The sequence below is a fragment of the Neofelis nebulosa genome, chromosome 13 (assembly GCF_028018385.1).
Source record: "Neofelis nebulosa isolate mNeoNeb1 chromosome 13, mNeoNeb1.pri, whole genome shotgun sequence".
In the NCBI taxonomy this organism is placed as follows: domain Eukaryota; kingdom Metazoa; phylum Chordata; class Mammalia; order Carnivora; family Felidae; genus Neofelis; species Neofelis nebulosa.
The window spans coordinates 91,447,782-91,464,180 of NC_080794.1; the positions used below are offsets into that span (position 1 = coordinate 91,447,782).

The following is a 16,399-nucleotide window of genomic DNA, read 5'->3' on the forward strand; positions in this document are numbered from 1 at the left end:
TATGGAGACCTGGCACCTGGCTCAGGGCAGACGATGGGGACCGTGGCACGTGTGGCCCAGGGCAGCTCCAGGCAGAGCTGCGGAGCCCGAGGCAGCATGTTACCAGCGTGGACCATGCACGGCTCTGTGCGCGGCACACAGCCACCGACGTGACGGGGCCACCCTTCCGGTGCCCACAGGGGAGGGGCTAGGGCCAGCGTGCACGCACCCAAGGTGGATGACCATACTTCCAGGAAACGCTTATTTTGGGTTGATTAGTCTTTGAAAGCCATGCCAAGCAGTTCAACGGGAAAACAGCAGCGTCTTCAGCACATGAATGGGTGGATATCCACGTGCAGGAGTGACCGTGGACCCGACGCTACCCATAAAAGTTAACTCAAAACGGACCCCAGACCTAAATGCGAGAGGTAAAGTGATAGAATGCGAAGAAGAAAGCGCAGAAGGAAATCTTCGATAAGACGCCCGACGCACAAAACAAGAGAGGAGTGGAGACATCGTACTTCATCAACATCTGTCGCAAACGACCCCACCCGACGAGAAAAAGAGAAAGCCACCGAACAGAAGAAACTATTTGCAGCTCATGTCTCTGACGAAGTGTCTCAGGACAGGTGAACGGCTCTTAGCAATCATAAAAAGATAAGGAGCGTGGTTCCGGTGCTTTCGCGTGAGCGGCTCGGAGTCGGTGCTCCCACGGTCCCAACACAACAGCCCCAGAGGGAAACGTGCGGGGCCACACCTGCAGTCCCACCTCTGAACACCAGGGGCCGCCACCAGCAGTCCAGAGTCCAGGCTCCCAGGGCACCCCCCAGCCCGGACCCGGCAGTGTGCTGAACGTGGCTGACACCCGGCCCCCGCCTGACCCCTGTGCCCGGGGGCAGGCCCGGGGAGGCGGCACCAGGGCTGGGGTCTTCTGCGTGCTCAGACCGGTCCAGGGGCAGGAGGGCCACAGCTGTGACTGTTGCCATCTGCACCTATACCCCAGCTGCTTCTGTGAGCACCAGCTGTCCCTCGGGGACGGGTGCAGGGTTGATCCCGCGCTCACACGTGAGCTCCCCAGGAGCGCCCCCACCCTCCCGGGAGAAGCTCTGTGACCTGGGGCAGGCGAGGGGTATCTGTGGGTTTCGCTGTGTCCCCCCACAGTGATGTCCTAACTCCCGGCTCCTTGGAACGTGACACAGAGTCACATAAAGAGAGGGCCATCGGGGTTAGGGTGGGTCCTAACCCGTGGGTGATGGGTGGCCCTATAAGAGAAGACACACGCACGTGCCCCTGGGGGCAGAGGTGGGAGTGATGCGGGCCCGGGAGCCCTTCCACCAGGAGCAGGATCTCGAGGTGCTTCTACCTGCTGAGGAGAGGAAGCCAGGGGCTCGGCCGGGGGGTGGGTTTCAAGGTGGTGCCCCGGAGGGAGGGGGGGACCCCACACCAGGCCCCCCACTCACAGACTGAGAGCTGTCTCTGCTGCTGTCCCGGGACCTGTTCTTGGCCAGACGCTTCTTCTTCTTGTGCAGAGGCCTGGACTCCAGGATCATCTCCTCCAGCTCAAAGGTGGGGTCGCAGTGCAGGCGGCCTTTCTGTGGCGGGGGGATGGGAGCTGAGCCCCCACCCCCACCCCGTCGGCCCCCGCCCACCTGGGGCCCCGCCCACCGCCCGCAGGCTTACATTGGGCACAAAGCCCGGTGCCACCTTCTTCTCGCTGAGGTCCTGCCACAGCACGCCGGCCAGCGATGGGGCCGCCTGCATGTCCTGTAGGCTGGAGGCTCGGTGCTTGGGGTCCACAGTGAGGAGCTGGAACACGACCCACGTCAGATGGCGCCCACGCCCAGCACAGCCCTGGCGCCCACAGCTGGCCATCTGCCCCAGGCCAGGGCACCCCACTAAAAGGATCTCAAGGGTCAGGCAAGGAAAGCAAGGAAAGGGGGCACTGACTCCAGATCAGTGCAGTCATGTGGCCAAGGGGACAATCTGGCCAAGCCCCTGGAGCCCAAGGCCAGTGGAGGGCGTGTGGGGTCCACGGGGACCTTTGGCTAAGAGTCACCAGCAGGTGGCAGCCTCGGCCTGGTGAACAGCAGGAAGGGCCCCAAGACCGGAACTAAGTGGACACAGCCCCTGGGAGCCTCGGGGTGCCGTGTGCGGTCGGGTCAGTGAGGCTGGGTGTCCCCTCACATGCTGTCCCTGTCCCTGTCTCAGAGAGAAGGCAGCAAACCCTATCCCAGGCGTCCCTGAGGTGTAGGCTTGGTGCACGGATGGCCCTTACTCCCTGCTTGGGTGTCTGGGGCCCAGGTCCACCGTGGGAGCTACCCGGGCAGGGGTGGGCAGAGCCATGTGGGGTGGAGGCTGGGTTAAGAGCCTCTCAGGAACTGGGAGAGGCCGCTAGCTGCCCGTCTGTCATTCCAGGGGCGAAGGTCTCCAGCAGCAGGGGGGACATGCAGGGAGGGCCCCGTGGGCCAGGAGACGGGGGCCGGCTGGGCCTTGTGTGTCCTGTAAGCTCCTGCACGGCCGGTCCCGACCCCGGAGGCGCCCGCGTGCGACTCTCTGAGTGGAAAGCGGTGGGGCCGGCTGAGGGGCAGCCCCAGCCCAGGCCTGGACACCGGACCGAGGCACTGTGATAGCAGCACCTGGCCTGGGTCCCTGCCAGACTGAGGTCCCCTGGCTGCTGCAGCCACCTGTTCAGCCAGCGGGGGGTGCAAAGGGGGGGTCTGGGGTCTTTTTCGTGTGCTCCCGGGGGGTAAGCCCGACTGCTGGCAGCAGGCAGTGGCCACCCATGTCTGGCAGAAGGTCGGGTAGAGGAGGCCAGAGCCTGCACGCACCCTCCCCCCTGACACGTGTGACAGGGGGGCCTGCGCCTCAGTTTGGGCATCTGTGAAATGGGGTGATGCCAGGTCGTAGGATTTAGTTGGCGACGGGCACATGGCATTCGGCTCACAGCCAGTGCTCGGACTGGCCCAGCTACCGAAAGATGACAGAGAGCCCGGCGGGAGCGACACGGACGTGCACATGCAGGAAGCCGGTGCTTCCTCAGCGCGGGGTGGGGGGTGGGGTGGGGACTCACCTTCCGCAGCAGGGCCACCATCTCCTTGGACCAGGTGGGGACGTACTGGACGCTCACCGTGCTGAACAGCTGCACCAGGGACTCCACGGCATTGCTGGAGTGGACGTCGTAGGGCCTCTGGGGCGGGGGAGGCAGTGCTGCGGCAGGGGCCCCGCCACCCAGAGGCCCCTGAGGCAGCGCCCCACCCCCAGCACACACATAGCACGGCCTCCGCTCCCAGGAAGATGCCGGGTCTGGGCCGCGCCTGCGTCCAGGACAGGAAACTGGCCAGGACAGGCCGCCCCTCTGGCCGGGCAGGAAGCACGTCACCCCCACGGATGCCCTGGCCTGGGCGGATCGGCCCTGGAGGCCAGGAGGGGCCACCTTCCTCCAGGCTGGGGTCCTGCAGCGTGGCTGAGGGTGCAGGGCCTCGGAGGCCCCCCAGGAGGGATCGGGAGGGCCCGAGCCTCCCAGGGCTAGAGGGTGAGAGCAGGGGACCCCACAGGAAGGTCCCAAGGACGCAGCCCCACTGACAGTTCTCTCCTCTGCCTGGCCCTGCAGTGCCCCTCCCCTCCTCCCCAGCCCCCGGCCCCAGGAGCTCCATACCCATCCACGTAGCAGCTCGTAGGCCAGCACCCCCACCGACCACCAGTCCACCTCGAAGGAGTAGCCGCTGCCACCGCTGACGAAGGACTGGAAGATCTCCGGAGCTTTCCAGGGAGGGAGAGGCCACTGAGCATCCCGGAACCGCGGGTCCCCTCCCCGGCTGACCGCCCGGGGGACCCTCCCCCACCTGGTGTGGGCGGTGGGCCGACCCAGGAGTGTATCCTAGCTCTCACATCGTCACCTAGCGTCTGTCCGAGCCTGTCCCGCACTACAGCAGGCTGGCCAGGCGGGTGCGAGGCTGGTGGCCGCGGCTCACCCATGTATGGCTTGGTCCCCGCCAGTGCGGTGGCCCTCTCCCCGTCCTTTATGATGGTGGCGATGTTGAAGTCGGTCAGGTGTGCGTGCCCTGCGAGGAGAGAAGACACAGCCGGGGTCCCGAGGGCTGGAGGGGCATCCCGTGGGCAGGGCGCGCACCCCCACGGCCAGCCTCCCGCGGCCCGGGCTCACCTTGCTCGTCCAGCAGGATGTTGTCGGGCTTGACGTCCCTGTTGCGGGAGCAGGAAGTGGGGAGATGGTCCAGGAGCCCTGTTCACGCCTTGCAGTCCCTGGCAGGGCTGGTGGCTCCCTCACGGCCCCTCCCCACTCAAGGCGGAGGCCCCGGAGACCCAAGTGGGCCTTGGGGAGATGCCACCTGGCAATTCTGACCGAGCCAGCTGAAGTAGCCGTTCTGGTTTCTGGCGTAAGCGCCCCTCCCACCTGGGTGAGGCCAGGAAGACAGCAGGAACGCACTGGACACCGGGCTGCCAGAACCCCCAGAGGACAGCAGAACGCCGTCCCCAGCGCCCCAGGCTGGCTCCTCTCCCAGCACCCCCCTTCGTGCCTGGCCCTTCCCCAGCCCCCCCGGGCTGGCCTCTCCTCAGAGCCCCCGGGCTGCACGGAATTGACGACCCGGGCCTCTGCCTTGCACCAGCTGGCCTCAGGCCCCGCCCTGCTCGGTGAATGTTCGCTGCCTGAACTGTGACCGGATGACAGAACCCCCAGGCAGACACGCGGAGGCCCCATCTACTTGGCTTCGTGATATACCACGTGGGCTTCCTCGTTTCGTTGTGCGGGTACAGCTCTGTCTTCCTAACTTCGTCCGCTTTCGGCTCGTGTTACGCTCAGCCTGATTCCCCAGGGGCACGGCAATGAGCAAATGGACTCCTGCTGGGCGTGGCGGGGACCCGGCAGCTGAACGGACCGGGTGAGGGCCGCCCTGCGCCCGGCCGAGCCGGGGCTGCTCGCCTAGGACCCACCCCGAGGTGCACGTCGGGTGCGCAGGCCTGGGGCCGGGCGCCGGCTGGCCCAGGCGCCCCACCTGGGGGCAGGGGGTGGCCAGAGCAGGCAGGAGCCTGCCCCCGAGGCCATCAGGCAGGCACACACCTGTGGATGATGCGCTGACTGCGCAGGTAGTCGAGGGCCAGCGCCATCTCGCAGATGTACAGCCTCACCGTGTCCTCGGAGAAGCGGACGTTCTGCTGCAGGTGGTAGCGGAGGTCCCCACCCAGGAGCAGGTCCACCACCATGAACATGTCCTCCTCGTCCTGGAAGGAGAACCTGCGGGCACCGGGGGAGGACCTGGCACACACGCGCGGCCGGGGCGCCGGGGCCGCGGCCCCGTGCACAGGTGCAAGCCACGGACGCCGCACCCGACGAACCCCCGCCCCCCCACGGGCACCCTCCGGGAGCGGGGTCCCGCCCGGGGCGCTGACCCGGCTCCCGCTCGGGGGCCGCTCGGAGCCGGGACCCTCGGGAAAGACGGAGGGGCCCGTCGTGACGGGAGAAGCCCAGCTGGGGGCAGACACGTGGGAGTGACCGATGCAGAGAAGGGTACATCGTCTCTGGCCATTTCCCTGCTGCCCCTCTTCTCGCAAAAGGGGATAAAAGCGTCTGCTTCGGAGGACCGCTAAGGAGTGGAGACCTCAAGGCGAACCGCTCAGGCAGGGCCGGGCCAGGGGCCGGCTTCTAACAACAGCGGTGGTGGGGGTGGCGGTGCTGGTGAGGGTGGGGGTGGGGCTGCCGACGCCGCCGCGCCGCCGACGGTGATGACGGAGATAATGGGAGTAACAAGACACCATTTAAGGACCTCCTTCCATTCTGTAATCTCTTTTGTGAGCTCTCAGAGGGCCGTCTTACTGTCGAGCAACCGGCTCTTTCCAAAATAAAGTCACGGGGCGCCTGGGGGCTCAGTCGGTTAAGCGTCCAGCTTTTTTTGGCCCCGGTCATGATCTCACAGTTCGTGAGTTCGAGCCCCCATCAGGCTTCACGCTGACAGTGCAAAAAGCCTGTTGGGATCCTCTCTCTCTTTCCCTCCGCCTCTCCCTCTGCCCCTCCCCTGCTCGTGGTCTCTGTCTCTCTCTCTCTCTAAATAAATAAATGAGCTTAAAAAAAAGAAGAAAGTTACAAAGAATTGATTTTTTTCAGGTGATGTTCCTCTCGCTGCCCACCGGAAGCCACCCTGTCCTCATCTCAGGGGCAGGTGGCCTGGGGAGGGGATATGGGACCAGAGGGCAAAGGGACTCGGAAGGCCAGGCTCCGGGACAGGCCAGGAGTCCTGGGGAGCAGTGGACAAGAAGAGCAGGCGGCCGCCCACGTCGGGAGCTGAGGCTGAGGCGGCCCCGTCCTGGCGGCGGGAGGCATCCCTGGCAGGCCCGCCCGTGGGGCTGGGGTGCTGGCCGCAGGAGCAGGGCCGGAAAACATCATGCTGACGGCTCACATCCCTCAGTCATCCTACGTGGAGCACTTTGCCCGTGTGCGTGCGTCTCTAATTCTGCACTGGGGACCACTGCCACCCCTGCTCCACAGACGGGATGTCGTCTGCCGCAGCAGGAGGAGTTTGACGCAGGAGCCCGTGCTCCTGGCCACTAGGCACGTAGCCTCCCAGAGAGAGCCCCAGAGGGTGTGGAGGGAAGCGGAGGGCCCCCAGGTGGGAAATCCTGGGTCTTCTATCTCGGCAAGCCCCAGGGCCGGTGTCACGGTTGAGGGTCAGCCACACACGTCAGCCCCTTCCTGAGAGGCTGCAAGCAGGCGCGGCCCAGTGAGGCCCTCCCTGGCCGGCACAGAGTGGGTGGGTTTGAGGGGTGCTTGGACGCCCCTAGCTTTAGAACCGCTGCCCCAGGATGCCGAGAAGACCGCCATGGAGCACAGTGACATGGCGACACCGTGTGGCCCCGCCGGCCCCTCTGCTTGCCTGGACACTAGACATTCGTAGGGACATCGGGCCACAGTGACGGAGGCCCGGGGCCGCGTGCAGGGGTGAGGGGCTGGAGGAGGCCCGGGCAGCCGGGCTCCACCGCCCTGGGCCCTGCTCAGCACCTCGCCCTCTTCCCACAACCACGTGGGGAAGGCCACACCCCCCACGCACAGCCAGCTCCTTCCTCCTGCCCGGTCTCCCCCCCGCCCCGGGTGGGACCACGGTTCCGGTTCCGACGGGGAGAGCTGGCTGCGGGCCGCTGTCCGCGGCACGGTACCCTTCCACCTGCTGCGGCCCAGGTAAATAAGCGAAGGGGGACCTGCGGCTCTGAGTGCGTCCTGCAGGAGCTAGCACCAGGTCACTTTCAACGGTGCACCGTCTCCGCCTCTGTCCCCGATGCCGCTCAGGCGGCCTCTCCCTCCATGTTGGGCTAACGGACCCTCGGCTCCCAGTGGGGGCGGGGCTAGGCCTCGTCTCTCACACGCCTCCCCAGCTGCCGCAGCACCTGTGCCCACCGAGGGCCCTCGGGAACGCCACCGGGTCTGTGAGCCCGTCGGGGAGCACAGACCCTAGGACGGGAGGCTGTCAGGGAGGATTCGGGGAGGACCCCGGCGGGGAGGACTCTCGTGCAGCCCGACGCTCACGGAGGAGAGAGGAGGGTGATCTCACTGCAGCCCGTGTCTGCCTCCCCTCAGGGGCTGGTCTTGGCGACCATTCTAGGGAGGAACTCAGGCCCCCAAAACTCTCCCCCACTGGCTTTAGCGCCAGAAACTCCAGGGGCCACAGGCCTCCTTCCGGGGAAAGCCTGGGCTTCCCGCGGGTGGGAAACCTGCATCAACACGCGCGTCGCGCACACCTGGACGGCGCTGGCCCTGGGGAACCTGAAGGTGAGCGCGTGGGGCGTGGGCCGTGGGCGTCGGGGCATCCCAGAGGCAGGAGAGGGGGGAGCAGCGGGGAGGGGTGCCGGGGGCAGGGGAGGGTGGCGGCGGGTCCAGCCTGGGCTCCGCGCCCGCGAGGCGAGCTCACGCACCACAGGTTCACCAGGAAGACGTGCTCGATCTCCTGCAGGATCTCCAGCTCCCGGAACACGTTGCGCACCTCGTCCCGCTCGATGCAGTGCTGCTTGTTCATGTACTTCATGGCGTACATCTTCTCCGTGTCCCGCTTTTGCACGATGCACACCTGGGGGCAGAGGGCGCTTCAGGTGGACGCCACCACCCCACCTCCCACGCTGGCCACGGCAGACGTGACTCGGGAACGACTGGATGTCTCTGGTGGGGCAAATTCCTGTGCGAGGCGCCTTCGGAAAGCAAGCAGGACCCAGCCGGGAGCACGGCGCTGGGGCCCAGGAACCCCACCCCCACCACCAGCGGTGACCCACTGCCCCTTCCTGGGGCTCGGAGCAGCAGCTGGCTTGGAGGGCCGCTGGGGACGAGGTGGGGAGACCCCTCAGCCAGAGCTCTGCACCTGGGAAGGACCCAGGCGTGAGAGCGGCTGTCCTCGTCAACCCTGAGCCACCATCCCCAGAGCAACAGGGACCCTCCTACAATGGCGGGGCCCCTGCACGGCTCTCAAGTGCTAATCCCACCCAGCACGGAGCTGCGAAGTCCATTCGCGATGTTGGCGGCACTCACACGTTGGGCAGAGGGTGGGGGTGCAGGGACAGCAGAACCACAGAAGCAGCATAGACTCGTGCGAGCCCGAGTGGCCAAGGGGCGTCCATCAGAGCCACGGACAAAGGTCTCCAACAGCAAACGGGGCTAACGCACAAAATCACAGGCCGGGGGCCACGTTCCCCACTCAAGTCATCGAGGGACCTCTCGAGGACAGAAAGCCCAAGTCACGCCTGAGGGTCCCCACAGCCTTTGGGCTCCAGGTGTTCAAGTAGCTGGAGCTGGGGGAACTCGAGGAGCGGGGAGACTGTCCGGGGGACCCACCCAAAGGCAGGTGGCCTGGACCTGACCGGAAGCGTCAGTGAGCATCAGGGTCGCGGGCCAAACCCGCGGGATGCAGCCCTTTTGGGTGAAGCCCACGGTCCCTCACCTGGGAACACATCCTAAGACACGAAGGTGTTTTGTGGGTTTTTTTCAGAAGATGTTTACCAGTTGAGCAAACTGCTTATCACAGACTTTCAACCAACCTGAGCATCCAGCAACCTTATGGACACCGGGCAAGTGAGCTCAACGAAATGCCACACAGCCACTGAAACTGTATTTTTAAACACTGTTAAGCATATGTGACGACTTTCATAAGGCCAAGCAAAACCGCAAGGCTGTGCCATTTAATGCGGGACGCATCGATGACGTACCCGATGCGGGCAGAACCGGAACTGAGCACAGGGCACGCACCGCCCCTCACTCTGGCTCCTGCACCGTCACCGTGGGGGAGTCTGGTGGCAGTGCTGCCCCACGGTGGGGAGGCAGCCGGTGACTGCTGGCTTCGGGGTGCCGGACACAACTGAGCAGCCTGCGTGCTGAATCCCCCCATCCTCCAGGGACAGGACCCTCGTGAGGCACAGCAGCACCGGGCACACCTCCCTGCCAGCCCCAGACGGGCAAGGCGTGTGGCGTGGCGCCCGCGTGACACCCACGTGACATCTGCGTGACGCCCGCGTGATGCGCCTGTGCAGCTCCCACCTCAAACCCGCCCAGGGGCCGTGCAGGCCGCCGAGACCCCCGCAGAGCTCTGCCTACGACTGCCTCTGGCTGGGCTGACTCCCCAGAAAGCCCGCAGTCCGGGGCCGGGGACCTGACCTCAGACCTGCGTCGCTTCGGGCGTCCAAAGACCCCCATCTGCTCTTGATGCCGCAAGAGTCAAGGCCCCCTACCCTCATTGTTCTGCCCAGACTGGGGGGGGCCCGACATGCAGGAGCCCCGTCCCTGAGGGGGGGGCAGAGCGGGGCCGGGAAGGGAGGCCACGACCAATGTCCTGCCCTAACCTTGCCGCCAGGCCTTCCCACGCAGAGAGAGGTTTGGAGCCATCCCCGTCCTCCTGACTGTCCCCCAAAGGGAACAGCGGGGGTCACTTCTCTGACAGGAGCATAAACAGTCATAAAAACGTCCCCAAGGGGCGTGGGGATGGGCAGAGCTCTCCTGGTGGGGACGGGGGCAGTGACCACTGTGCCCGCCGGCTCCCCCGTGGGGACCTTGCATGTTCGGGGACCCCTGCTGACCGGGATGAGGCAGGGTGCCAGGCTGGGTCTGAGAAAGAGATGCCCAAGCCACAGGGCTGCCCCCGCCCCCTGGATTCACCCGTTGCTCTCCCGGCCCCTGTGGCCACACACAGCAGACAGACCCCTGTCCGGGAGCCCTCGGGCCGCCCTCGTCCCTGGGCCCGTCCTCCGTCCTCCGCTCCTCGCCGGCTGTCCAGCGGCCTCCCCAGCGGCTGACCCTCCCTTTCCCCACCTGCTAAACGTGAATGTTACGCTGGCTCACAAGCCTGTGAGGAGTCAGGACCTCTCGTGCTCACGCGTCCACTGACCACGGCTTTGTCTCTGCCACGCTGAGCTGGCCAATGGCCTCAAAGACATCCATATCCTGGTCCCTGAGCCCCGTGACACGTGACCTTCCCGGGAGCTCATCCCGGACTGTTCAGCAGGGTCCTCATGAGCGGGAGGCGGTGGGAGACGTGAGCCGCAGGGTGTCTGGGCCAGAGCGGGCGGCACGGACCCGGCCGCTTCAATGACAGACTCATTTCTCACAGCTCTGAGGCTGCACGTCCCAGACCAAGGTGCTGGCAGATTCCGTTCCTGGTGGGGGCCCGCTTCCGGTGCTCACGTGTCCTCAGCAGCCTGTCCTCCGTGGGCGCACGCACAGAGCTCTGGTCTCCTCCCCTCCCCTCCACAGGTGCCCGACACTAATGCCATCACCCGCCCGCCTGCACACCCTCCGCTAAGCCTAAGCACCCCCAGAGCCCCCACCTCCAAATACCATCACACGGGGAGGGGGGCTTCAACATGGGAAGTCGGGGCACAGTTCAGTCCATGGCAGAAACATGACGCCCAGAGGGAGGGGCCGCCACGTGTGGTCATTTGTCGCGGTGGCCTCAGGAAGCCACGTCCTGGGAGCTGTGAGGGGCAGCCGGTGTCACTGGGCCACGTGATCCACCTCTGCCGTGAAACACTCTCCTTCCGAGCCGTCGGGGATGCTCTGGGGGCAGACGCAGGGTTCGGGGGCCTTGACGGACGGAGACTGGATAGAGGCCAGGCCAGACCTTGAGGTCTGTAAAGCCTCTCCCACAGACAAGGCCATTAGCGTGAGAACCGTTCCCTTTCTTGAATCTTTCCTCTCATTTCAGCCAAACGGCCCGAAGTTCGTCCACGGGATGGGCAGCCGAGGCGCTCTCCGGGCTTCCGCACCCGGAAGCTGTCAACGCGGCCCAGACAGTGGGCTTACCGGCTCCCCCGTGTCTCCGTGAGCCAGGCCTCGGATCTGGGACGTCACCCAGAAACGCAGACCGAAGGAGCATCGAGACCCCAGCTCTAGGCAATTATGCAAATGCGTCTGATCAAGTGTGATCACAGCAATTAAAAGCCAAATCACCCGCTGTCCCCTCTGCTCTCCCGACGCTCTTCCTCGAGATTTCTGAGCTGAGTGGGGATGGCTGGAGTTCTCTCCCGCTGGCTGACGATCTGAGGGGCCCCACGGTGGCAGGCGGACTGCACACAGGGGCTCCTGGCCGGGGTCACTGGTGGAGAAGCCCAGAGCTCCAGAAACACCTCCGCCTCCACCCGAGGGGGAACATTCTGTGGCTCTGAGCCTGGCTGAGTCCCCCGGGGCTCTGAAGGCCTGTGCTGCCCCCAGAGCCTGGCCGCCCTAGCGGATTCCACCAAGCAGCTGCCAGGTAAGGGCCTGTGAGCCATCCTAAGGGCAAATCTGCGCGCCCCCCCCCCCCCCCCAACTTTTGTCAGGCCCACTTGTCTGTGCGCCGACATGGAGGGAGAGCGGATTCTCGGCGCGCATCTGAAGGTGCTCTGGAAAGGCTCGCTGCGGTCCCGTGGCTGGGGACACGGGCGGCCACGCGGTCCCTCCTGCCATCTCCAAGGAAATCGGTGTAGGCGGTGCTGATGGGGTTCAGCTTGCTGGGCCGGGGCCTGGGGGGAGGTGGAGCCCAGCCGAGCAGCAAGCTGACCTCAGGGCCACCAGTACCCACAGCTCAAGGGCCCTTCCCAGCCAGAAGGAGGAAGGGTGAGCCAAGCCCAGACCCAGACTCCCTGAATTTTTGGGCTCTGTGTCCTGGAAGGTTCACAGCTCAACTGATCACAGCCAAAAACCTGGAGGGGGTAGAGGCAGAGCTTTGTCTCCGTGATTTCTGGGGAGCACGACGGGACAGGAAGGGCCTGGGAGCCCCCCTCCAGACCCTGCTGTGGGCCCCAGCACGACAAGGCGGGAAGGGCCTGGGTGGCCCCCGCCCAGAGCCTGACATGGGCCCCACAGATGGCAATGGTCCTTCCTTCCTCAGGTCAGCTCTCCGTCCACACTGCCTGCTCCAGAGAGGAGGGAGGGTGTCTCCAGTTACTTTCTAAGTTCAGAGGGGCAGGAGAAAATCATTGTAAAACCTGGTTCTCTGACGTGTAGCCTCGGTGTCAGGCCCGGCGGGTTACAGATCCTCAGCCCCCCGATGCTGTCCTTTGTGTCCCTTGTCCTACAGAGGCCACAGGGGCCACCGTCATCTCTCCCCACCTGTCCTGTTTGTGCTGGGAAACTGTCCAGCATCACCTGTCCAGTGATAGACCAGCAGGTCCGTGATTTAAGGCGTCCTACCTCATGGGAGCCCGAAGCTGTTTTGACCTCCTGTGACAACAAGGCTCTTGGCCTTCTTACTGTCTTTGGCAGAAAGTCTGGACCTTGGGAGGCCCGCATCATTTGTGCCCTCTTTGGGGACACCACTTGTGTCCTTTGTTAAATCATAAAAGGCTAATTGGTTTTAAGCCATACAAAGGCCAGCTGATTTAAAATCCCATTAAAACAGGTATGCCTTTAAAGATTTGGACTTTTATTCCTAAAAGGATTTTTTAGAGTGCCCTCATCCTAAATAATGTCCTGGTGTTGCCTGTGGGGAGATTAAATTAACGGAAGACTCACAGGGATGTCTTGCTACTTAGAGCCTCAGTAGTGAGACAAAGCCGGGAGTTAAGCCCACACCCCCTGGAAACTCCACCTGTGCTCCCCCAATCCCAGATGCCGGTCCCTCACTGGGACTGTGACCGAACTCCCTCAGCACCAACCCCTCCCGTTTGGGCCCCCACCACAAAAAGTCACTGGACTACCCTATCCGTAGGGAAAGAAAAACTTAAAAATTACCGTAAGTCCTTGATAATAGGAAAAGACATCCCAGAACTCCTTGATGAAAATGTACATTCTTTCCTGGTGTTTGAGATGCACAGATGGTCTCTTTGCTAGATGCGAGCCCTCTGGAGGAAATACAAGCTTCTGGGGAAATAACTCGACTTCCAATCGAAGGAAACAAGAAGGGAGCTGTTTGGGACTAAACTGACAAGTGAAACCCTCTCAAAAGTCTTTTCCACTAGAGCTGGTTAAAATGTTGGTGGGACACAGTCGACCTCAACTTCCAGAAATGCGTTTTTTTTTTTAATTTTTTTTTTTTTTTAGTGTTTTTATTTATTTTTGAAGGAGAGAGAGAGACAGAGCAGGAGCAGGGGAGGAGCAGAGAGAGAGGGAGACACAGAATCCGAAGCAGGCTCCAGGCTCTGAGCTGTCAGCACAGAGCCCGACACGGGGCTCGAACTCACAAACCATGAGATCATGACCTGAGCTGAAGCCGGACGCTCAACCGACCGAGCCACCCGGGCGCCCCTAGAAATGCGCTTTGGATCCAACTGGTCTTTCATAAACTAGTGAGTTTTATACGATCACACACCTGCCTCGTGTGGCGCATTTCCCACCGGGGGACGGTGTGGCCAAAGGATTTGTAACAGCTCATCCGGGCGGCTTGAAGGAAAATAAGTGAGGAAGTATTACGTGCTTAAGTATTCTAAAACTCTCAGAAATACAGAAACTAACCCAATTTTTTTTTTAAGTTCACGTGATCTAGGAAATCTTCAGTGGAGAAAAGCTAGTTTAAGTTTGCTGCCATAACGAACACAGATGCGTCTTCAGAGTTGGTGACATTAGATCTAATGCGGATGTACAACTTTCCCCACCTGGGTTTTTACTAGTCAAATAAGTTCATTTTACGTCTATGCTACAAAATTTGTTGGCAAAAAAATAATAATACTAACTTAAGAAGATAGGTAGGTGGCTGTTTAACGTCTCATGAAATTTTCAAGAGCAATCCAAGCATAATTACTAAAAAGAGAAAAAAATTAAATAGATGCAAGTAGACCAAAAGTTTGTAAATGAACTTTTCAACAATAACAAATGTCTACTTAAGAATAGTTTCCAAACTGGGGCGCCTGGGTGGCTCGGTCAGTTAAGCAGCCGACTTTGGCTCAGGTCATGATCTCACGGTTCGTGGGTTCGAGCCCCACGTCGGGCTCTGTGCTGACAGCTCGGAGACTGTAGCCTGCTTCAGACTCTGTGTCTCCCTCTCTCTGCCCCTCCCCTGCTCACGCTCTCTCAAAAATGAATAAAAAAATTAAAAAAAATAAAGAAATAAAATAGTCTTTTTGACCTCAAACTAACTTTGGGGTTTTCAGAGGGTCCCTGAGGAAAAAGATTTGTTATTTCTCCTTATAAAGATACAAAGGTTACATTAATGAGGCTTATTTGACACATGAAGTGACACAGGGAAACGGTGAACTTGGAAGTGTTGCTAAATCTTTATGTTACATTTGTATGCACATATGCTGTGATACACACGTTTCAGAAATTATGTAAAATGGCTGGAAGCTTATCAACATCCTTAGCGGTTGTTTAATCGGTTGTAATTCCAATTATCTTAAAACGTCACATACCGTAGAAATAACCTAATTTCCTTGTCAACTGCACCACCTTTTGCAATAAACTGTCATCAGATCTGTAACTACGGCTGTTTTCAGTCTGTCCCTGTTTGGAGATGGTCACTGGTTTACCGACACTTTGTGGAAAGCTTCTTATAACCACGTACAGACGAGAGAGTTTCATCTGCAGGAAGTCCAGGACCGGCTTCCACAGGGACCCTGGGAGAGAGGCTTCTGGAAACTGTGTGATCATGCCCCTGAGCCAGAGGAGACCTTCTGAAACTCTAAAGAAGCTGACAGCCCAGGATGGAGCACACCAGATTTAATTACGCGGGACCGAAGGAACCCGTGAGGGAGATCACCACATCTCTGACCTTTGTTTGAAACATGGCTGGTTCCTTAATGTTTGGTTTTCCAGACTTAAGAAATCCTATTTCTCCTTTCTCTCAAGCTGTCTACAGCTCACAGCCGTCTGGTAGATTATAGCTTTGGAATGGGATGGGGACATTTGGCTTTTCTCCCCACCTAATTCCTCCAAAATTTAGCAACTGCTACTAAATACTCTGACTTTCGCGCTGATGATTTGTGTAGGTTCAACGGGAATCTGTTCTCTTAGCAGTAGGACGTGATTAAAACCATCGGTTCTGTCACCAAGACTGACTGGGAGGCCACATTTGAAAGCGCGGCACATGGAATCACTCGGCCAGACGTGAGAAACTCCTCCTCTGAGCTGACGGGGTCCACGCTTACCACGGGCCCGGAAATACCAGCCTGATGCCTGCTCACGGGTTCCTGGCCCTGCAGCTGAGTAAAGACGTCACTTCTTGACAGACCCAGGAATCCCAGGGCACCTCGGGGACCCGGAGAAGACAGGAATTCATCCAAATTTCTAGGTCCTGAAGGCAAAGCCTGACCTGGTTTCTTAGCCTCAAGAGCCTACATCTGATCCGAGATTCCTCATAAAAGTTCCAGCAACGCTGACTTAAAAGGGCCTATGCGGTCAGTCACTATTCTCGCCATACTTACGTAACTGATGAGGCCACGTTTGATGAGCCTTGACTTAGTTTGCAAAAAAATTAGTCTGACTTCAATCGTCTTTAATGAAAATGGGGGTTACTGTGGGGGGGAATTTTGTTTCGATAAAAGCGATGATACCCTTTGTGGGGTGTCCGCGGTGCCACGTGGGGTGTCCACAGTGCCACGCTTCTTCCTTGTAAACTGCCTCCTGCCATTTTGTGCGTTCTGTCAATAATTAACATTTCCAGATTCCCCCCCCCCCCCCGATCTTTCTGACTTGGAAAAACTAAAAATGAAAACTGCCCTTTTCCCAAAGCCCAAAGCAGCTGGACAAGCTGATATAACTTCAGAGAAAGCACGCCAGCAGACCGCGTGCATGCGGCTGCGTGGGCCACTCCGGAAGCTCCCCGCGACACCCCAGGCCACCAGAGACATTCCAACCAAACACCAGGAAACGCACCCACTGCCCCCGTCTCTCCTCCCTCCACCATCCAGAGGCACTGAGACCAGTCACTTAAAATCTCAGCTGACCGCCCTCCAGGCTCAGAGTCTGTCTGGGTTTATGATTTAGTCTGACATCAACCTTTGTCTTGTCTTCGTTTCCACAGAAACGCTT

The 16,399-nt window shown here is 61.0% G+C and overlaps 1 protein-coding gene across 2 annotated transcripts in view; it reads right to left on the reverse strand.

Moving 5' to 3' along the window:
* STK32C (serine/threonine kinase 32C) overlaps positions 1-16,399 on the reverse strand; it is a 78,569-nt gene that overhangs the window by 3,642 nt on the left and 58,528 nt on the right. The window contains exons 3-10 of one of the 2 annotated variants that reach the window (XM_058698198.1): positions 7,897-8,048; positions 5,057-5,230; positions 4,142-4,179; positions 3,951-4,040; positions 3,635-3,738; positions 3,050-3,166; positions 1,660-1,785; positions 1,440-1,571 (exon numbers count right to left, since the gene is read on the reverse strand). In XM_058698198.1, coding sequence (XP_058554181.1) covers positions 1,440-1,571; positions 1,660-1,785; positions 3,050-3,166; positions 3,635-3,738; positions 3,951-4,040; positions 4,142-4,179; positions 5,057-5,230; positions 7,897-8,048 — 933 coding nt within the window. Of the gene's footprint in view, positions 1-1,439; positions 1,572-1,659; positions 1,786-3,049; positions 3,167-3,634; positions 3,739-3,875; positions 4,041-4,141; positions 4,180-5,056; positions 5,231-7,896; positions 8,049-16,399 lie in introns of both variants that reach the window. The other variant, XM_058698197.1, reaches the window with a different exon arrangement.